We start from the raw sequence: 23,113 nt of genomic DNA, 5'->3' as shown, positions 1-23,113 counted from the left end.
CCTGCCGCTGCATGCTTTTTTGCTTGTTAGTACACAAAAATGTCGATTGAGAAAACTATCTAGCGCCCTCTCTTGACAATTTTACCAAAACTTTTCGCCGCGCTCCTCGGCACTCGCCCTCAAAATGCTATATTTTTATACAGTAACTCAATATATTTTCTGGTAAAAGTTGTTGTTATCATTCATCATACTATAATTAACCTTTCTTGATATCAAACCGATAAAAGCAAATTGAAATCTTCTATTTTGTGGAGGAAAACTACAAGGGAAAAAATCCCCATCCCACTAACACGGGCCAATCATAGAAGTTCTTTCTTTGACGTTTGTTGTGTGTGGTCGGCGCATGGGCAAAACCACTTTGGTGTTTTCTGACATCAACAAATCCATGAAAAAGTTGAGAGGGAAGATGGGGGCATCGCTTCAAAAATCTCACATTCCTTTTCAGTCTTCTTTTCCTTGAAGTTTCTGGGTAATTTTTGTTAGAGAATTTAACAAGCACAAGTGGAAATTGGTGAGATTGTTGTTGCGGATACGGTAATTATGACGTTTGTATTGCTTTTTTCCTTGATTGATTGTGTTGTGTTGTGTGGTTCACGGTAAACTCACTCACAGGCAAAGATAGTGAACAAAACTTGGTGCCCAAGACCGGCAAACAAACAAAGTTTAGAAATACGAGTTGGAATTAATTTGATTGCCTTGGGTTGAGACATGTTTGGGGGAAAGGAAAAGTTTCCGTATGGCGCCACCACTTTTTCATTCGATATGAAATAATATAGTATTTAATTTACCTCAATGAGATATCCCTTTCTGTAAATATGAGTGAAAAAGTGGTGGCGCCATACGGAAAGTTATCCGGGGGGGAAATCTGCATCTGACCACCACTTTTCTCTTGTTATGATAACAAAACAATATTTTGTTAACCAATAACCGAGACAAGATTGTTTTGTGTTTCGTATTTAATTTAACGCCGGTCGGTAGAGATCGAGAGTGACGATTCACAATGACCTGACGGCATAGATAGAATGAGAAAGTGGTGGTGTTGGATTTTTCAAAATTACTTTTCCAAATGGTAGAGAAAGTCTTTAACACTCCATGCCTGGACACACAGGCTATGGTCTCTGTTGCCCCTACCCTAGTCTTTGCCTTGGTCATGTCGGTACCCCCTTTCAAAAGTTCCCCATTGTTATTAAAAAAAATAAGATGTTCCAATAATGGATGTGTGCCTTTTTTGCAAAACGAAGTTCAATCAATGTTCTTGCATTCAACATGCAACAACATGAAGTAGCACAACAACATGTTGATCATGATAATATCACAGACTGAATTGACTGATAATAATCAATATGAGGTTTTGTTTTGTTGAGATGATCTTTCCATCAATCAAGGGAACTCAAAAAACTTCCACAACAAGCTGTTAACTTGAAGTTGTAAACTATATTTAATTTCACAACATTGTTATAAATATAAAAACTGATTTCTAAGCCTTTTTTTATTATTATTAAGGTCTAATTAGATAATTTTCTGCAATTTCAGATACTGTTTACTAGCTTCATAGACCACTGACACATTAAGCATCCAACTCACAAGTCCGAGTCACCGACAGTGACGCAATGGGCGACAAGGATTCCATTTGTAGCCACAGCTCCCCAGAGGAGGATGGCCTGATGGAGATAGAGCGTGTCATGTCACCAAACGGTGACGATAGTAGGATGGACGAAAACAAAGAGACTGGGATACTGCGACGATCGAATAGCGCCCCCATGTTTGACGGCCCTAACATGAGGTATGAACAATTGCCATATTAAACTGTAATAGACCCCTTGCATAACACAAAACGGTGCAAGGGCACTTGGGTCTCGCGCACGTTTTTGCGCACAAATAATTGCCCAATGATTTGCCTTCTTTGGCGTCACGCATCAGTGAGGGTGCTTTTGGAGAGTGTGACGTCATCTGCAAGGGGTCTATACAATTACTGTGCTTTTCTGGTAATGAAACCAATGATGCCTCTAAAGTGAACTTGATCACTGTAGCTCGGGAGCTGTACAAGGGTGCTTTTTATGTGAAACAGAAACACCGGGGTTAACCCCTACTCTTCCACACGATAGTGTTCTGGATTCTTTTACGTGCACCACCAAACGTAGACGGCTTAATGCCCCACCGGAAGGACAAAGCAATTTTGATAAGCATCTTGCACAACAGGGACTCGAACCCACACTCTGCGTTTCCAGAAACACCAGAGCTTGAGCCATGTATGCCATTGTTAGCAAGGGGTACTTAATGTTGATATTTTTGTACGAGCTGTTTTAATTTGATTTGAAAGTTGATTCTTAAAGACAGATTTGTTCTTCTTACACAGTGATGAATCGCCAGTGTTTCAGCCAATCAGAGAAAGGGAAAGAGTTCGACGATTCAGTGCCAACATGTCTGGGAACGCCAAGTCAGCCAATGTGAGTATAAGATCCTCTGAATTCACACTCTGTACTATCCAGTGTTGTAGATCTTCACATCTCAGTCTCAGATTTTTTAGTCTTGACTTACATTGGGTGCGATCGATTAGCTGCCCCAGGTCGACCCCGATCTGCCCCCGGTACATTCGAATAGCTTCGACATCATTCCAGGGGCTAACCCCGGTCAGCCCCAAGTGCCCTGCTTATGGAACGGGTCACTTGGGGATGACCCGAGGTGCATGATTCGATTAGAGGAGAGGATGTTCGATTAGCTCTTGTCAGGGGCTCACCCAAATGAGCATCGCGGGGTCGACACAGAGAAGCTAATCGAATGCACCCTGTATGGTAAAGACAATATTGGGGGCTAGCAACTGATAGTTGATCAAGCCCAGGGCCATGTTTTTGCTTAGTTTTTGCAAAGTAAAACAACATTTTTCTGTGGGTATGGTTTATGGTTCACAGCAGCCGGGAGTGCGTTGAAGGGGGGCTTAAAATCCTCATTCTCGTTCCGTCGCAATCTCTTTGTAAAACCTACAACCACACTTGTGTCACAACAATGTTGAACACATCTAAAGTGCTGGAATCCGCCACAGATTGGTGCTGATATTCTCTCATTGTTTTTACAACAGGTATACAGAGTTATCCATATTTATTCAGCACCTTGTGAAGTTTTACAAGGTGCTGCGGCACAATCTGCAGCCAACCATGCCAGAAAACATTGGGGGCAAATGCCCTTCTCTTTAACGATAAGTGTAACTGGGTTCTTAAACATACATTACACAACACACAGAACCAACAGCTTTAAGTCCCATCTGAAGGACATAGTTGTAATGTTTAAGTGTCTTTCTCAAGGGATTTTACTCTGTGACTTTATCCGATAGAACTAACAAAAAAATATGTTGTTTTGGACTTCTCTTTGCAGGTGACTACACCAGTTCGGGTGCCGTCTCGTATCAGACAAATCCAACAAGAGGAGAGCCTAGATGTCCGAAGCAGAGAAGCTGAGCACGAAAGGTGAGATCAAACTTTTACTAAACGGCTTTTAAAAATTGGCCCTTGCTTTAAATGTCACTTGAAATGCCATATAGGTCTTATCTTTATGAAAAATATGTTCTAAAAATGAAATCCTACTACATCCTTCCTTTTGGCCTTTTCCTTCCTTGTTCTAAGTCGAACAACCCCCCCCCCCCCCACTCCCCACTGCTGCCCCGAGCTGAAGACAGCCTAATTAGCATGAGAGGTGGAATGACCAGATTGTTGCCATGCCCAAGTTGCGCTGGATTTATTTATATCTTTCACTCAGGAAGTGATGTTGTATGCGTATCAATTGTTGTTAAGGCTTCAGGCAGACAATTGGGAATCCTAGTTGGGCAGAGTGCCTGCCAGCAACATCACACTCAACATGAGCATTCCTGTTTGTGAATAAGTTCCCATTTGGGAATACGGTCCCATTTGAGAAAAACTTTTTGCTAGTTTCTCAGCAGGTAGACACTATTCCTCTAAAACTTTAAATTGGCAATAAATTGACAAAAAACAAACTATGACCCTACCTTTAAATGCTGTAGGCTATCATTGACTAATTTTGATTATATTTTGGTTTTGTTTTTCCGCCGAAAGGGAGGTGCAGTCTGCGTTCCAGATCAGCCATTCATGTGATGAAATGAGTCTGGTGAGTAACATTATGTGATGTTTTCTACTATCATCATAATTAGACCGTGTAAAAGTTTTATGTAAATCTGATCACGATTTTTGTTTCTTACCAATTCTGTAACGCTCCTTTAAAACAGGCAGTAAACATATTTGAGATGTTGTCATATTTGTTGTTGTGTTGTTATGTTTTTGTTTTTGTTTTCCTTGCAGGGTGAAAGTATCAAAGCGTTAAGATCTGACGAAAAGTCGGCTTCATTCTCGGAACCTTTAAGAATCTTTACTTCATCTCTTCCAGTCCCTTCAACCCCATCTCCAAATAGGGAGAGAACCCCTGGGAAGGTAAGGTTTAATGAGATTTTACTTCATAGTGAACAATATTTGTATCTTATTAATTTCGTTACACATCCAACAGCGCAAACGGCAATAATAGAATCATGAAAGGTAACAAGAAGGAAAAACCCATGAGGTAGAGACTGAAAACCCAGACCACATGCAAGGCTCTAGGTCTGAGGTGGGATTCCAAATGACTACAATTCCTTGAAAATAATAATATAAATTAAGTCGCATCATCTGAAGGTTATTCCTCTGCTGCCGCTTCCTAGGTTGTTTCGTAAACTTTCCCTGGCTATACATCAGTTACAGGTTGAATGGCTTCTGACTTCCCCCATCAAAGATATCGACAAAACAGGAAGACCACCCGCATGGGGCTAGATAGAACGGTTGGTAGAGCACCGTCACGTTAATCTGGGGGTAGCAGATTCGAATCCTGCTCTAGTCGATGTTTCTTCGTTCAACCCCAAACTAATATCAATTAATGAATTATTTGTTTGTTTTCCTCTAAGCAATGCTTTTCCCCATCGATGCAAATATCAATGCGAAACAACTCTCTGACCCCGAGCCCCATCCCGAGCCCCACCAGGCAAACATCAAGAGTACGCAGTATGAGCCCTGTACTCAAGCCCAGCTTGCTGAACCTCAAGAGGAAATGTAAGTACTTTGGGTGTCCAGTGTGGTAGAAGGGTTTGGTTATTGGGTCAAAGGAGGGGAGGGCTGGGTGGTAGGAGGGGAGGGCTGGGTGGTAGGAGGGGAGGGCTGGGTGGTAGGAGGGGAGGGCCGGGTGGTAGGAGGGGAGGGCCGGGTGGTAGGAGGGGAGGGCCGGGTGGTAGGAGGGGAGGGCCGGGTGGTAGGAGGGGAGGGCCGGGTGGTAGGAGGGGAGGGCCGGGTGGTAGGAGGGGAGGGCCGGGTGGTAGGAGGGGAGGGCTGGGTGGTAGGAGGGGAGGGCTGGGTGGTAGGAGGGGAGGGCTGGGTGGTAGGAGGGGAGGGCTGGGTGGTAGGAGGGGAGGGCCGGGTGGTAGGAGGGGAGGGCCGGGTGGTAGGAGGGGAGGGCTGGGTGGTAGGAGGGGAGGGCTGGGTGGTAGGAGGGGAGGGCTGGGTGGTAGGAGGGGAGGGCCGGGTGGTAGGAGGGGAGGGCCGGGTGGTAGGAGGGGAGGGCTGGGTGGTAGGAGGGGAGGGCTGGGTGGTAGGAGGGGAGGGCTGGGTGGTAGGAGGGGAGGGCTGGGTGGTAGGAGGGGAGGGCTGGGTGGTAGGAGGGGAGGGCTGGGTGGTAGGAGGGGAGGGCTGGGTGGTAGGAGGGGAGGGCCGGGTGGTAGGAGGGGAGGGCCGGGTGGTAGGAGGGGAGGGCTGGGTGGTAGGAGGGGAGGGCTGGGTGGTAGGAGGGGAGGGCTGGGTGGTAGGAGGGGAGGGCCGGGTGGTAGGAGGGGAGGGCCGGGTGGTAGGAGGGGAGGGCCGGGTGGTAGGAGGGGAGGGCTGGGTGGTAGGAGGGGAGGGCCGGGTGGTAGGAGGGGAGGGCTGGGTGGTAGGAGGGGAGGGCTGGGTGGGAGTACGCAGTATGATAGAAGATGGGGAATAGGCATTAGAGGGTGGAGGGACTGGGTTGTTGAAAGGTGGGACTGGGTGGTGGAGGGGAATGACACTGTGGTAGGGAGAGCTTGGTGATAAGGGGTGGACTGGGTGTTAGAGGGGGACAAATTGGATGGAGATGGGAAGACTGGGTAGTAGAGGGGGAGGGCTGGTGGTAGATGGGGGAGACTGGGTGGTGGGGGAGACTGAATGGTAGGGTTAGGGCTAGTGGTAGAGGGGAGGACTAGGTAATTGGGAGAAGGCGTGGTAGATGGGGGTGTATTTTCAGATTTCTCTAGTGCTTGTTGGATAACAATGTACTGTTATCAAATACATTGTCATCATTTCTTTTCTGACCTTACATAATACACAGATGATAGCGATAGCGATGCTACACCACCAAAGAGACAATTATTGTGCTCGCCATCACACAACAGCAGCAACCAAAGGTAAGTCAGGTTGCTAAGCATGCTAAGCCTGCACAGATCATGCTTAACAATTCGTATCAGTCGAAATGCCAAGTTTGTCACTGGCTCCCTGTCAGTTTTTGCTTAGAAGAAAAAATGCTAACACTGAAATGGGGCCCTACAATAGCTCAAACATGTTTAAGAAGCAAGCACGCAAAGCAGCGACTCTGGATTAGCCAATCAGTGTTTCCCTTTCAATGGTTAGTGTGTGACGAGAGGTATCGATATGGCGTGCTGCCCATGGTACCGAGGCTGGGGCAGTGGAAATACTGGGCCTTCTTCTCTTAAAGTTCTTAACACATCTCCGTTATAATTCTGATAAAATATTGTGCATTTATTACCAGTATATGCAGTCTGAGCTCGGATGATGCCAGTCCCCCTCAAAGAAATCTGAACAACTCAACATCTGGCCTGGCCACCCCCGTCTCAACAAGTGGATCGGTCTTTGCTTTTGCAATGGGTGACACACATCTATGACACTAAGCATCATCCACTTCTGAAAAGAGGGGGTGACTTTGTAGGTATATGTTTGTCCTCGTGTTTACGTGAACTCATCTAAGATGAAAAAAGTTTTGTGTCCATCTCTTATCGTCGGCCGCTATGGTCTCCAAAGGACAGTATTAATACTGCTAACTAAAGGGCTGTTAAATACACCCAAACCACACAGTGCACTCCTTTAACGTGTTTTAGGACACGCAACGTGAACACGCTTGACATTTGGTTTTATTTTTGCTTTTAAATGGTGACCCTGGCAGACAGAAGCCACATGTGACATGAGCACAAGGGGTCGATAGAAGAAAATGTTATATTTGATGAGATTTCACCGTACAATTGTTGTCGACTTTGATATAAAGAAAGGAGGCACGGTTCAATGCTTTGTTCTGTTGTTATTTTTTACAATTTTATGTGCGTATTGTGATATAATATTAGGGTCGGTGTAGTGGTTTTCTTTTCTCGCCTTCTTCTACCTCTAGGACCCCGGTTGGAATCTTGCCTGGGGATGTTATGTGGAGTGGGTTTTCAATCCCTACCCGACTGCCTTGGTTTTCCCTGAAATAATTCTATGGGTTTTTCCTCCCACATAATAATAATAATAATAACCAATTCTTATATAGCGGTTTTCACAATAATCGTATCAATGCGCTTTACATTAGTGCCCTGGTCATAGGGCCATTAACGCCTCTTTTTAATGTTCCTCAGCTCCCTTGGGAGTATACAACCTGGGCAACAGTTTATATCGCTCCAAAGGCTTTTGCATTCACAATATCAACCTCTACCCTCGCAGGTACCCATTTATTCCCCTGGGTGAAGAGAAGCAATTATAGTAAAGTATCTTGCTCAAGGATACAAGTGTCACGACCGGGATTCGAACCCACACTCCGGTTACTAAATAGCACCAGAACTTAAATTCGATGCTCTTAACCACTCAAATTTGATGTCAAAACCATGGCTTTGGGCATAGTCATGATTTTGACATCACCTTGGGCCTTTAATTTTAACTGTGCCCCTCATAGCAGTCAATATTTCCATACTATACCCAAGATTTGTTGTACATTAACATTGTAGGTCAAAAATTGAAATACTTTTCCTGTATAGAACATATAAGGGGACACAATGGAGTTATTTTGTGATAGTTTCAGCCAATGGACCTGGGGAGGGATGATGTAAAAAACTGCAGCAGCAAAGTGTTAAGGGTATAGGTACTTGTATAAACTGCTGTGCTGCGTTTGCGGAAAAATCAGGTTTCAGCCAGTGGGCCTGGAAGGGACTTTTCCTGCGTTAAAAAGGTATTGACGTGCATTAGGCGACACAATGGAACTCTTTTGTATGGTTTCAGCCATTGGTCCTGGGGAGGGATGGTTTGAAAAAATATGAGCAAAGTGTTTAAAGGCACTGGACACTATTGGTAATTGTCGAAGACCAGTCTTCTCACTTGGTGTATCTCAACATATGCATAAAATAATAAACCTGTAAAAGATTGAGCTCGATTGGTCGTCGGATTTGCAAGATAACTATGAAAGAAAAAACACCATTGTCACACAAAGTTGTGTGCTTTCAGATGCTTGATTTCGAGACCTCAAATTCTGAATCCGAGGTCTCGAAATCAAATTCATGGAAAATTACTTCTTACTCCAAAAACTACGTCACTTCAGAGGGAGCCGTTTCTCACAATGTTTTATACTATCAACCTCTCCCCATTACTCGTTACCGAGTGAGGTTTTATGCTAATAATTATTTTGAGTAATTACCAATAGTGTCCACTACCTTTAAGAGTAGTCACTAATATATAAATTGCTGCGCTGCGTCTACGTGAAATCATGAGCTAGAAGATTGTTTATGGTAAGACTATTGTAGGGGTTTGTGCAAAGAGTACATAGAAGCTGGTATGTATATAAATGTAGATAAGAATAAAAAAATTGCTTGTATATTGATCATGTATATTTCAGAATAGTTGAAACTGTATAAAGACATATTAAAAAATAAGAGTAATATTTGCATGATGTATCGGTTGTTATTTAAACAAGATGGAATGTTTCCCAGCGGCGTAAAGACCTTAGCCTGGTACTATATTTGTATTACGAGGCTGTGCCAGGTTTTAATTATTAGTAGACCCTTAAAGGCAGGGTGTACTTTTGGTAATTGTCAAAGACCAGTATCTTCACTTGGTGTATCCCAACATATGCATTAAATAAAAAAACACCCTTGTTGAATATAATTGTTTGCTGTCAGTTGCCTTTATGCATAAAGCCCGGTTCATACTTCCTGCGAATGCGAAGCGAATTTGACGTGAATTTGACGTCACAACCCTCCTTTCGCAGCGTTATTCGCAAGTGAGTTGAGCTGAACTCGACTCTGAATTTGTGATGTCAACATTGGTATCGCATTCACAGGAAGTATGAACCGGGCTTTAAGCCTTTCTCAAATTCAACCTTGGGGTGAAAAATGACCTCTCTCTCTAAAACTACATTACTTCAAAGGTTGATTCTAACAATATTTGATAATACCAACAGCTCTCCGGTGCTCTTTACCGAATAAGTTTTTATGGTGAAACGTTTTCTGAGTAGTTACCAAAAGTGCACCCTCCCGTTAATAATGGTAAATGGTTTATTGCATATAAACATAATAAGCAATTAATATTTGTAAGCAATGTAGGTTATCCAGGATTTATATTCTTTCTACTTCAAGCCTTGAGGCGTTTGGAGTTACAAAATAAAAACTTAGGCCTGGCTGCCCGCCTGCCAAGGGTAGCTGTGTGCTTGTCTATGGTAGATATGTACACTGGACTGTACAGCATAGTGCGTGTGTGAGTGGTTTGAGCTGTATGCAGTGCATATATTGGTTGACCTGAGGGCCTCTCCTATGCGGACAGTGTGATACGAGTGCGGATGAGCTATAGGCTACCTGTAGTAGTCCAGCATCTTGAACATGGGATTATGCTGTATAAAAATCTCCTGAAAAATGTCTAAAGAAGGCACATTTTTGGGCGGACTGTAACATTTTAAACAATTACATTACACTAGAGTGGTTTGTTTTTATTCTTCAAACAGTCAACACAAGACTGTAATATTTTCTTTATAAATACTAGGGATTAATTTAATTTTGTTCATGGTAAACAAAAGCAAACAAATAACTTTATTTTAATGAGGCTTATTTTGGTATATAAACTCAATTTTCAAGTTTTGTTTATAACTTTTTTATGAGACTGGATTTTGAAGCCATTTGAACAATTTATACATCAGGCCTGGAATTTCATCTCGGAGAGGGCAAGGCCATTTTCATTTTGCAAAGGGCACTTGGAAATCTTATAGTCTATAAAAAACCTCTGAAGGGGGCACTAAGGCAAATACCAGGGGTCAACAGAGGTCATGGCCTCAATGCAATTTAAGTACAGGCCGGGCACATACAGTTGTTTACATGCTGTTGTGAGAGGTAACAAACTAAAGCTGATGGGCATAATTGCTTACCGCAGATGTCTGCGCTTACGGTGCCCCGTGTAACTGGCATGATTCTTTGGACCAAGTAAGCAGTGATGTGAAATTGGCAGTGAAACACTTTGAACAAAATTCCACTTCAAAGTTGCAAGGAAAAAAAAAACGGAAAAAAAACACCCTTGTTGCATAGAATTGTGTGCTTTCAGATGCATGATTTCAAAAAAAATACCTGTTTCTCTAAAGCTACATTACTTAAAAGGGTGGCGTTTCTAATAATGTTTTATACTATCAACAGCTGTCCAGTGCTCCTTCCAAGTAAGTTTTTACGGTCATTACCTTGTGGAGTAATTATCAGATGTACACCTTGCCTTTAAACGGATTAGCATTATGTGATCGATGGATTAGTCCCAGAGGAGATCTAGACAAGGGCCCAATTTCATTGAGCGGCTTAAACATGAAAAGTTGCTAAGCACAACAAAATTGTGCTTACTAGAATATAGTCTTGGTGCAAGAGTGGACCAAGTCAGGTGAGTCGGTGTGGGCACTGTTGAATTGGCCGCTATGTGTGTGAAAGCAAAAAGAAGAAACGTCTTGCACCAACTAGAATAAGGTTACCATCTAAACTGCGATGTCTCAAGTACAAATTGTGACTGGTATCCATGGTATGTATGTCTACTAAGCAAAAAGTGTTAAGCAATATGTTCTGCTTAAGCAGCTCTATGTAATTGGGTCAAGATGATAAAGATCATAGGATAATGATAAGAAGTGTGATGTATAATCTGATTATAGTCTATGCTGTAAATAAACCTATCTGCATGGAACACGCCGACTGCAGATGATTTTAACCGACAGCCAATTGGTCTCTCTTTCTTTTGTACAGTGACAGTAGAAACCCTGAAAAGAGGGTAGTGTAGCACATGCTGAAAATTAATTATGCAAACAAATAAGATAAAATTCATGGCAGTGAAATTAATAACGAGAGTTCAACTAAGCGAAAGTAGTAGTTCTGGCCGAGTTCCTACCTTCCACCAAGGTAGTAGTTAATAAGCAGGACAGTTCTTTACAGAACTAATTAGTGGTTTGCCAAATTCTCAAAACTACTCTGACAGTTGAATAAATTGCAAGACAAGTTCTCAAATAACAAAAGAACAACATCTACACAGCAAAGTAGATATACATGTATACACATGGTTTTACCACGAACTAGGTATACATTGATATCTCGCCATGCATTGCCTCCAAACCCACAAACAAAATAAGCTTAAAATTAACAAGGGCAATACCTGGACATGTTAAAACACATTAAAACAAAAATCAGTGACCAACTGCGAAACAAACCCTTTTTTTAACAACCTTTGGAAACAAAACTTGTCAACACGTACTGACAATGTACTGCAGAGATTTTGCACCCAAAATGTTCTCTCGCAGCAGGCTTTTAAGAATCGACAAAGAAAATAAACCGATTCATGTAGCACACACTGTTTAATGTTGCATGCATACTTTTCAATTATACAATACACATTCGGGTTCATAAATACAAGGATAAAAACTCCATTCGAGGAAAAATAAAAAATCATAAAATATCTAAGTACTGTTCTGATCAAGGGCACATTCTACTAAAGTCTGTAAGTACAGATATCTGCAAACTCAGACTTCGGCTCTGGCTATAGCTGCTGGCTTCAAAGACAATGTTAAAGAATAGGACTTTGCAGTGATCCAGCTTAACTACTGCTGAATACATTAATTCATACACGCCTTAAGCCTCACTCATACTCCACTAGAAATGCAAAATACGAGGCGAGTTTTCCACAATTGGAAAAACAGTACGTAAATGTTTGTTTTCGAAACATACCAGTGAATTACTTCACAATCGCTTTCCCATGAAGTATGAACCTTGCCTCACTAGAGACCAGGGCCCAATTTCATAAAGCTGCTAATGCAGAAAATATTGCTCAAACAATTTCTGCTAAGCAACAACTAGCAGGACACCAGTCACAGATGCTACATGTGAGGTGATTTTTTTTGCTGCCAACCCTTTTCTGGTAAGCAACATTTTGTTGTGGTAAGCAAATTTGTGTACTTAAGCAGCTCAATGAAATTGGGCCCTGCCTATGAAGCTGAAAGGCCATTTTCATATGGCTAAAAAGAACACCATTGGAAAAAGTACAGTCTATATGAAATTTTTGAAGGGGTACCAATGTCATGACGGACCAATGGCAACTACAATGGCAGCTAAGCAATCCATAGCTTTTAATTAACGCCAACCTCGCATAGGCCCCTACCCCACCTCAGTTTTGCCCCAGGTACACATCCCTCCTCGTCCCCATCCCTCAAACCTAAGTTAAGAGTTCATCACATAATTGAAAATCAGTCGCTTCGAACTGGCTAGAAAAGTCACTACTCATTGTATCAAAAAGAGGAGTTCGGTTTAAACTAGACTACTTGAAACTGGATACAAGTCGCTAAAATTCTATCCATGAAATATACACAAACACTGTATTAACACAGAGGATAAGTACTGAAAATGATGTAGTCTGTTTGTACAGACCGAGCTTCGCAATTACATATGTACTAATTATAACATAGGTATTTACATGAAATATGTACAATAATGCTGAAGGGTTTTATATACAATGTAAAAACATTATCAATGTAGTATTTTATAATTCTGCGATACCTACCACAGGGATACAAATACAAATCATAAAATGGACTGAGCGTTAATTCTATAATAATATTAATAAAACAGTATCGTTTGATCCTTTCAGAGTTTATGTGATTTATAAAGACACTAGATACATTTGGTAATTGTCAAAGACGAGTATTCTCACTTGGTGTATCCGAAAATATGCATAAAATAACAAACCTGTGAAATTTTGTGCCTCATCAATTGGTCATCAAAGTTGCAAGAGAACAATGAAAGAAAAAACACCCTTATGGCATTACTTTGTGCGCTTTAAGATGCATACAAAAAGGCTATGTACAGCTGATGTCTTGTCTTATTTGAGTGAGAAATTACCTCTTTCTCAAAAAAATATTTTACTTCAGAGGGAGCCGTTTCTCACAATGTTTGAAACTATCAACAGCTGTACTTTGCTCGTTACCAAGAAAGTTTTTAAGTTAATTATTTTGAGTAATTACCTGTAGCATCCAGCGCCTTTAAAGACACTGGACACAATTAATAATTGTCAAAGACCAGTCTTCTCACTTGGTGTATCTCAACATATGCATAAAATAACCAACCTGTTAAAATTTGCGCTCAATTGGTCGTCGAAGTTGCGAGATAACTATGAAAGAAAAAAAACCCACCCTTGTCACATGAAGTTGTGTGCTTTCAGATGCTTGATTTGGAGACCTCAAATTCTAAATCTGAGGTCTCGAAATCAAATTCGTGGAAAATTACTTCTTTCTCGAAAACTACGTCACTTCAGAGGGAGCCGTTTCTCACAATGTTTTATACTATTATCCTCTCCCCATTACTTGTTACCAAGTAAGGTTTTATGCTAATAATTATTTTGAGTAATTACCAATAGTGTCCACTGCCTTTAAGCGAACCAAAAACTTACTATCAAGTGCAGCTAAAAAGCACATATGAAACTTTGCAAATCAGAACTAAAGTTGCTGTACAATTCTTCGTTCAAAATGAACTTCTTTTAAAACGTTAAAAACTACAAACATTTCACTGCATAGTAACTCATGCTCTAAATCTTTGGATGGGAACAAGTATTCATTACCATTTGGAGACCAAAACAGCTTCTAGCAACTTGTACGGATATGCCCACAGCGGCCATTAACGGCCATAGAACCTGACCCTCTTCCAATCAGCTTAAAAGGTCAAAGTAAAAGTCATGACCGGAACTGACCTTTTCCAATGGTTCCCTTTTTGACTCTTTCATGCACCGACCTGTCACGAGCGACCGGTTTAAATCCCTTCAGAAAATTAGTTGTAAAATGAAAAATAAAGATCCCAGTTTTCAGAATGTGAAAGAGGACGCTTGAGGGTGCTATTGTGACCTGGGTTTGCCAATTGCATCAAATTGGAGCAAGTTCGATCAAGGGACTAAAGTTGACTATTGTCGACCATTGGGCGATTTTGCCTGGTACCCAAGATGTATTTTATGCATAGGTAACCATGGAACATTGACTAGTGGTTGACAAAATGGTCGTTGATCGAACTTGCACCGAGTTCGGTAACAGATAATGTTTCCATCAGATGATTTTTTCACTAAAATAAATGGTACATGAAAAGGTTCACATAGCAGTATTCAAATACAAAACAACATTTTTGTTTCATATTATTTTGTCAGATTTCCACTGACAACAGAAGTTGATTCAAGAATTTAACATTGCTAGTTACGTCTGGACGTTTGTGACGGATACACTGACTCGAATGGTCTCTAATGGGTAACTGCAACAATACATTTAGGTTTGAGTATATGGTACATAAATATCAAAATAAATTAAGATTTTTGTATTTCCAATATGGTTACTTAGACAGCCTCAATATTCCTTGATTCTGACGATTAATTTTGTAAAGTGCCTTATGAATTTTGGCGCTATATAAACTTGGTATTACTATTATTATTAATATTACTATAAATGTTGAATGAACTAGAACATTTAGTAGGCCAAAATTGATATGATTCTACTTCCGATAACCTGCCATTTTAAAAACAGCTCTGATTGAAATTTACAATGGACTTCAGGCCTGAGGCCGAGGGTATTAAGTTGAGATCAAAGAAAGACCTATGATTGGCCGAGAGATGTGCGCAAGATCAAAGAAAGACCTATGATTGGCTGAGAGATGTGCGCAAGATCAAAGAAAGACCTATGATTGGCCGAGAGATGTGCGCAAGATCAAAGAAAGACCTATGATTGGCCGAGAGATGTGCGCAAGGTGTACACGCATGCACGCTTCCCTTGTTTGGTGTCAGCGATGACGTCCTATGCAAGGGGTGTCTGTATTGCTAAATCTAAATGATAATTGGCGTCTAACCATAATGTTTATCAATTATTTCTGAGTGACAAACTGTGGGTAAACAAGGCCTCCCCACCACCCCACCCCCCAAATCAAAATGAAACAGCCCACTCTATTGGGATTTCATTTATCATTCGTTGAATCTACGCCTTTTAACCTGAGTAAAATTAATATGATAAAGTTGTTCAACAAATCGTAATAAAAAAAATATTACCCCCAAAAAACCTACCAAAATGTACAACGTGTTTATTTTTGTGACACACAGTAAAAAAAGAATTAACATCTGTTTTGAATGTCTAATTGTTCTCATTAATTATTAACTAAATTTACACAAATCTGTTACTGGTTGCTAATTGTATTATATACAATAGTCACTTGCATATTATGAAGAAAAAAAATAAGGCTAAATACTGAGATGACAAAGAAGTTTCCCATCTGATAAACATAATTGAAGTTAAAGGAACACGTTGCCTTGGATCGGTCGAGTTGGTCTTTGAAAAGCGTTTGTAACTGTTTGTTATAAAATGCATGGTTGGAAAGATGTTTTCAAAGTTGAATATAATGATCCACACAAATATGCCTCGAAATTAGACGGTTTTCCTTTCACCTCGTTGACTAACACGGTCGGCCATTTATGGGAGTCAAATATTTGACTACCATAAATGGCCGACCGTGTTAGTTCGCAAAGCAAAAGGAAAACCACTCAATTTCGATGCAAATTTGTGTGCATCATTGTGTTCTACTTTTAAAACATCTTTCCAACCATGTATGCATTTTATAACAAACGGTTACTAACGCTTTTTATAGACCAACTCGCACGATCCAAGGCAACGTGTTCCTTTAAAAATTGTTGGAAACTCACAACATCTCCGAACAAAACCCTGTGTACTTGGTAGCTAAAATAAAGTTGAGATAACTTCACCTTTCTACAAAAAATGTATTTCATCTGGGCCCGATTTCATAAAGCTGTTCAGCACGAAAATACTGCTTATTAAATTTCTTTGCCAATGAGTGGGGCACCAGTCACAACAATGTCAACATAATTTAATGTTGGTCGGTAACCTGTTTTTGCTAAGCAAAATTATCCTGTGCTTAGCAGGTTTTTGTGCTTACAAGCTTTATGAGATTGGGCCAGGGGCAAGATCTAAGAGACCTTTGCTAAGGTATTGCATAATAAAAACCAGAGCCCAATTTCATGGAAATGCTTAAGCAGAAAAAAATCTCTTTACTATTTTCTGTTTAGCAAAACTAAGTAGGATACCAGTCACAGATTGTACATGTGACATGGTCATTTGGCTGGTAACCTTATTCCGGTAAACATACTCATGTTCTGCTTAGCTACTTTTTTCGTACTTAATTAGCTCTATGAAATTTGGCCCAACAATATTTGCTTTCTGCAAAACAGCTCGATGAAATTGGCCCCTGATGTTCAAACTCTGAAACCCATTCATTCAGCCTACAATCATCTTAAAAACTATCCAGCATGTAAAGTTGATGACCTTCATCCCCAGCTACTGAGTGTTGACCTTTGACATACTCCTTGACTTTTGAGATGCTTTAGATGTAAATTCCAAGAGCTCTGTGGAAGTCTGTTAAAGCTGCGCAGAGCTGCGTGAACTTTGGTCGATCCGTGGGAAGCAACGCCCAGCAACACGCCATCAATGAAAACCTGGAATGGTAAGAAGAAAAAAAAGAGAGAAGGGTTTACTATTAAACCATGTGTCGTTGTCTGTGCGTATCTGCTTTGAGGCGATAACACATTTACGAATTAGATTTGAATGTCCAATACAATGACTTGCTTATTGGTAAAAAGTTACCGCTTAAATTTGAAATCCTCCCCTTCGTCTTCGTGTTCAATGTTTACCCCCTTGCTTTATCTGTGTGCTTCCTGACTCTCTCTCTTCATTTCATGTATTTCCACTGCTTTTGTTACACTAAGTTACCTGGGCCAAATTTCATGGCTCTGCTTACCGCCGAATTCTGCGCTTACGATCGCGATTCACTGCTTACGTGCAAGCGCCAAATTTCTGCGCTAGCCTTGTAAGCGTAGATTGCCTAGTAACATGAAGTACGCACGCGCTGAAGCCAAAATTCGCCGCTAACCCGTGAAATACGCTTGCCGTAAGCACAGAATTCCCTACTTCCGTAAGCGCCGATTCTGTGCTTACGGTAAGGGCCGATTCTGTGCTTACGGTAAGCAGAGCCATGAAACTGAGCCCTGTTCATGTTTGTCGTGTTGCCATTTAGCCTTTGACTCTGCTAGGGTCGAAACGTCAGACATTAACTATTTTGCGCACTTACACCCTCGGTCCTTTTGGTTGGTAAGCAGTTTGCAACAGCTCATTCTATTTTTTCAAAATTCTCCTCAGACAATAGAGACAGTTGCTATGTATTATGGATCGAGGCAAGCTTTTGAGTAGTTACATAAGAGTCGGTGAACACAATCACCTGAAACCACTTTAAAGTGAAATGATTCTTAAAATGCTTTATTGTACCATCGGAAGTTGCTGTACAGGCTTCTAATCAAAAGTTTGATTGCCACTGAGTTTAAGAGCGATTACCAAACATTATACCCTCCCTTTAAAACATTTGAAAGTATAAGTTTAATTTTGATACCATCAGGTATGGAAGAAATAAAATCTCTAAAGATTGCAGAGTTAATTTCTCGGGCCACACTTACAGTTCATCTGGACAGTTCTGCGGTTGCGGCATTCTGTATCCACTCTTGAGATACGACGCCATCTCAAATGGGTCCAGGTCAGCATATGGGGTCTGCCCTAATGTTACCAACTCCCAAATGAGAATACCAAACGCCCACTGAAATAAGAATTGCAAAGAGGTAATGATTAACATTGAACTCGTGCTGGAATAAGAACGGCAAAGAGGTAAACAAAATATAATAAATAACATTCTAGGCCTACTGGAATGAGAATGGCAAAGAGGACAAATTAATAACATTGTAGGCCTACTGGAATAAGAATGGCAAAGAGGACAAATTAATAACATCAAGCTCTTACAGGAGTAAGAATAGCAAAGAGGTCAAAAAGAATAACAAACTCGTAAGAAACATAGTAAGTTTGTATCGACCTCAAAGGTTATACATTAGTAATATTTTGATATATCAATAATTCATGTAAGTGCATCATGAATGCCTTATAGTGCTTTACAATCAAATAGTCAACAAGAGTTAAAACTATACTGACAAAAATATTAATAAAATAGACCTAAGATAAACTAAACATACCAACAAATAAAGTACAAAATAGATAGATAGATAGACAGAAAGATAAATAGATAGGTACATAAAGATGCAATTTTATTGGCCCACCAGGGGAAATTCATGTGGCCTTTTGACAGTTTAAAAAAAGGGGGAAAAAACACACAACACTACATACACGTACAATAATAGTTAAAACACTGAAAGGTAAAAATAATCAATGCCAGTTAGGTACTGTAAAAAAACACAAAACGAAAACACAAAGCAGTGTAAAAAAAAAACGGTTTCTACTGATTCACATCTGAACTCTGAATGAACCTGTAAAAGAAGCAAAGGTCAACACACTTTCCTGAAATGATCAGCATTAACAATAGAACATTATTAGCAATTGTCTTCGCAATTGACAATGTGAAGCTCATTCACAGTCACAAACCACAACCCACAGATGTGGTGGCATTACAGGCAAGATGTAGGGATAGAACAGTTTAACCCCCAAAACATATGTCAAAGATTCTTCCTGGATAGATTTGAGGAATTAATATTATTAATATTATTTATTCATCCAGAACACCACAAAATGTACAAAAATATGTATAACAGCACAAAATAATAAATGTGTACAAAATATCATGAAAGCAAACACAAGAAATACACCCATATAAACAACTTAAAAGGGCCAATACAACATTAATACATCATACCGCAGACAAAGAAACTATATTTTTATATCCCTGATACGAAATTTGACATCTATTAAATGTTTCTTCTTTTTTTTTATGATGAAAGGGTCGACAGCTTCAACCACACCACTTACCACATCGCTAGCTGCAGTGAATTTTTTATCGAGTAAACTTTCTATTGCCATCCATTTGACGGGTCGGTTTTCATTGTCTCCGAGACAATGATAATCTCCTGGGAATATATCGCGAGATAAAGCATTGTCCGTTATCTTGAGATTATAGTCCTCATCAATACTGTAGAAGAAATAATAGAAATATGCGTTAAAGAGGGGGTACACTTTTGATAATTGTAGAGACTAGTATTCTCACTTGTAGTAAGCTGGCAAGTCAGATGAAATAGTTTCATAGGATACTTGCTTTTTTTTTTAGGGGGGTCATTACCAAAAGTATGACCCTACCTATAAGTTAAGATAAACAAATTTATGCACAAGCAATTTGGAAATCAAAATGGATAAACATGCGAGATATTAAGTAGAATTTGAAACTTTGCATGGTGGGGTGAGGTGAGGTTTGCGGTAGCCCCTTACAATCTCTTTTGAGTAGTGTTGGTTCTAAAATGAACCGGCGGTTGAAAACTGAACACTTCGATCGGCATGCTCTGATCGTCTTCAGGAAGCGCCGAGTTCTCAACTACTCAAAAGGGATCAACACATGGTGCTACCACAAACCCCACTTAATATGATAAATTCACAAGACACACATTAAGAGAAGGTCCAAACAGTGTCAACTGCCGAGAACAAGGTTGAAAATCCGCAGGTTATACTTACACACAATTTCTTGTTGCAAGGTCTTTATGGACTACTTTCCTCTTTCCCAGGTACATCATACCATGGCTAATTTGTATTGCTAGCTGCACAAGGTCTTTGGTTGATATCGACTGAAAAAAGAAAGTCAACACAAACGTTAGTTTTACTTTAAGTCAGATTATGAGTAAGATTTAAATGCATAATACCCCTGTACAATAAAATACAAAACAAAAGCATCTTTAAAGTGTTCTTACAATGCTGCATCACAGTGCTTAACAAGCAGAAAAACAGAACAGCAAAAATAAGGCACACAAAGTTAGGAGTAACAAAATTAGTCTTAAAAGCTTTCCTGAAGAAAGGTAATTTCAAATCAAGTAAGTGAGTGGCCAACATTTACCTGGTGGGTATCCCCAGGCCCAACCCTCCCATTCCTCAGAAACTGCTTGAGATTTCCGAGGTCCATAAAAGCGAAGACTGTCATCGGTTTTGTCTCCATACAGACATTCATGATGGTCAAGATATTACGATGACTCAGGCCGTGTAACGAGCAACTCTCCTTCAATAGAAGCTTCTTCTGAGACTCAGACGCTTGATCTAGAAATTGAAAAAAAAAAAAAAAAAAAACTACAACAAAAAACTTTGATTCGAAAAATCTAAACTTTTAGCCTTTGAGAAAGACCCTGCAAGGGGCCAAACATCAGGCCATTAACTGTTTTTTTTTTTTGCGTTTATACCATAGGTCATTTTGGGTGGTAAGCAATTTGCAACGGTTAATTCAATTTTCTCAAAAAGAAAATAATGAGATATTACTTAACTCACAAGGTTGGCTGGCCATTTCAAGGTGAGGAATGAGGGCTACACTTGATTGTGCACAACTGATTTGTGCCAGCGACCCAAATCAACTGCCACCGGAGACACATTGCCTCCTACTCCTGCCGTCGATTTCACAAAACTCTTCTTAACTTAAGACTAATCTTAGGACTTAGGACGAGTCCCAACCCTGCACTGTAGCATGCAGACCTTAAGATTAATCCTAAGTTAATCCTAACTCGAGATAAGACGAGTCCTAACTCCTTGTGAAATCGACGGCTGGGGCTATAACAGGGTTATCCCCTTCATAGTCTGTAAGGTTGTAGGCATGGGTACCATGCTATATAGGAACCTGGCCGGTAGATCAGAATACACCACCTTCCCAACGTGCCCCTGGCGATAGATGATTTGGGTTGATGGGTTGATAGCCCAAATCAGTTAAGTGTAGGCCTCACCTTGAAGTGGCTGTCCGTGGCCTTGTGATGTCATGCAAATTTTCATAAAAATTTGTTTCCTGCCGACGTACTTACCTGAGACAGTTTTAATGAGGACATCTTTCTCCGTTGCCGTTTCTTCTTCATCATCGATCGTCGTGAGGAGCTTGCCTTGGTACACTCTACCGAAGGTCCCTAATAGAGACATCAGAACAATAAGAATTAGACGCAAGTAGACAATGAACAAATGAGCTTGCCTTGGTACACTCTACCGAAGGTCCCTAATAGAGACATCACAACAATAAGAATCAGACGCAAGTAGACAATGAACATTTAAGCTTGCCATGGTACACTCTACCGAAGGTCCCTAATATACATAACAACAATAAGAATTAGACGCAACTAGACAATGAACAAATGAGCTTGCCTTGGTACACTCTACCGAAGGTCCCTATAATAGAGACATTAGAACAATAAGAATGAGACGCAAGTAGACAATGAACAAAATCCAAATATCAATACCATGGTCCCATTGTGGCTGGTTAGTAAATATCAATTAACATAACAACAAATTCTTATCTAGCACATTTTACAATAACCGTATAGATGCGCTTTATATTAGTGCCCTGGTCATAGGGCCAATAACATCCCTGTAATGTTTCTCAGCTCCCGTGGGAGTATACAGCCCTGAGCTGCCTATAAGGCGCTTGTTTTATAAAATGTCAAAACATCTTATAAATGATGAAATGTCTGTTCACAAAAAACAAAAAAACAAAAAATAAAAATCAATCCATACATTGCTGGCTGGTTCGGCATATCAATATTAAACATTATCAAAGGGAATTCATGAAAAAGTACACCAACAAGAAATAAGACAGTCAGTTTTGTAGAAGATTGACTCTACAAAATGTAATGAAATGTCAGGTCACAATAAACAATCAATCAATCAATCAATACAATGGCTCCATTCTTGTTCGATAAATATCAATCAAACAATCATGGTTAACCAATTATAAAATATGAGCAGCTGAAAATTCACAATAAAAAAACACTACAAAGAAAACAGGCAGTCAATTTTATAGAAGGTTCACTCAAACTAAATAATGACATCAAACTTCTTTAAAATTATGAAATGACAATTCACAACAAACAATTGTAATCAATCAATCAATACAATACTTTCGTTATGTCTGGTTCAAAAAATATGCATACAAAAATAGAATTTATTTTTTTCTGGATGTGGAGCTAAGAATTCACAGAAAAGTGAACTTAATCACTAGACTAGCCAAGAACCTGATGGAAAGAAGACAAGGAAGACAGAAAACAATCTCTGTGACAACGAAAAGGTCAAATGGCTACATTCGTGTGGGAGTCTTGTACCCTACCTTCTAGCAGTAAGTCTTCCAGTGTGATCAGACTCCTCTCTATGGTGATTGTGTGTAGTTTCTCGGTATAGTCTGGTGTCTCTGGGATAGTTTTATAAATCTGATGATGGAGTCCGATGTAACCTAAATTTAGATTATATAAGATAAGATAAGATTAGATTAGATTTGATTAGATTAGATAAGATTAGATAAGATTAGATAAGATTAGATTAGATTAGATAAGATTAGATAAGATTAGATAAGATTAGATAAGATTAGATAAGATTAGATTAGATTAGATAAGATTAGATAAGATTAGATAAGATTAGATAAGATTAGATAAGATTAAATTAGATTAGATAAGATTAGATAAGATTAGATAAGATTTGATTAGATTAGATAAGATTAGATAAGATTAGATAAGATTAG

General features: G+C 40.0%; 2 protein-coding genes across 2 annotated transcripts in view; one reads left to right on the top strand and one right to left on the bottom strand.

The window, feature by feature from the left end:
* The first annotated feature begins 384 nt into the window (after window positions 1–384).
* On the top strand, window positions 385–7,729 carry LOC117298562 (protein FAM122A-like). Its single transcript, XM_033781882.1, has 9 exons — window positions 385–534; window positions 1,534–1,783; window positions 2,357–2,447; window positions 3,370–3,461; window positions 4,065–4,116; window positions 4,308–4,436; window positions 4,940–5,084; window positions 6,370–6,445; window positions 6,808–7,729. Exons 2-9 carry the CDS (start codon window positions 1,611–1,613, stop codon window positions 6,938–6,940), a joined length of 891 nt encoding a protein of 296 aa, XP_033637773.1. The 5' UTR covers window positions 385–534; window positions 1,534–1,610; the 3' UTR covers window positions 6,941–7,729.
* An 8,972-nt stretch (window positions 7,730–16,701) lies between these two features.
* LOC117298980 (tyrosine-protein kinase RYK-like) overlaps window positions 16,702–23,113 on the bottom strand; it is a 36,948-nt gene continuing 30,536 nt past the window's right edge. Inside the window, exons 8-14 of the mRNA XM_033782382.1 lie at window positions 22,706–22,828; window positions 21,417–21,515; window positions 20,474–20,670; window positions 20,098–20,207; window positions 19,405–19,564; window positions 18,054–18,190; window positions 16,702–17,042 (exon numbers count right to left, since the gene is read on the bottom strand). Of these exons, the coding sequence (XP_033638273.1) occupies window positions 16,931–17,042; window positions 18,054–18,190; window positions 19,405–19,564; window positions 20,098–20,207; window positions 20,474–20,670; window positions 21,417–21,515; window positions 22,706–22,828 (938 nt within the window). The 3' untranslated portion in view covers window positions 16,702–16,930. The remainder of the gene's footprint in view (window positions 17,043–18,053; window positions 18,191–19,404; window positions 19,565–20,097; window positions 20,208–20,473; window positions 20,671–21,416; window positions 21,516–22,705; window positions 22,829–23,113) is intronic.

This window comes from Asterias rubens, chromosome 13, assembly GCF_902459465.1.
Source record: "Asterias rubens chromosome 13, eAstRub1.3, whole genome shotgun sequence".
NCBI lineage: Eukaryota > Metazoa > Echinodermata > Asteroidea > Forcipulatida > Asteriidae > Asterias > Asterias rubens.
Note: the sequence above shows the minus strand (reverse complement) of the source record. Positions and strands in the feature narration are given on the sequence as shown.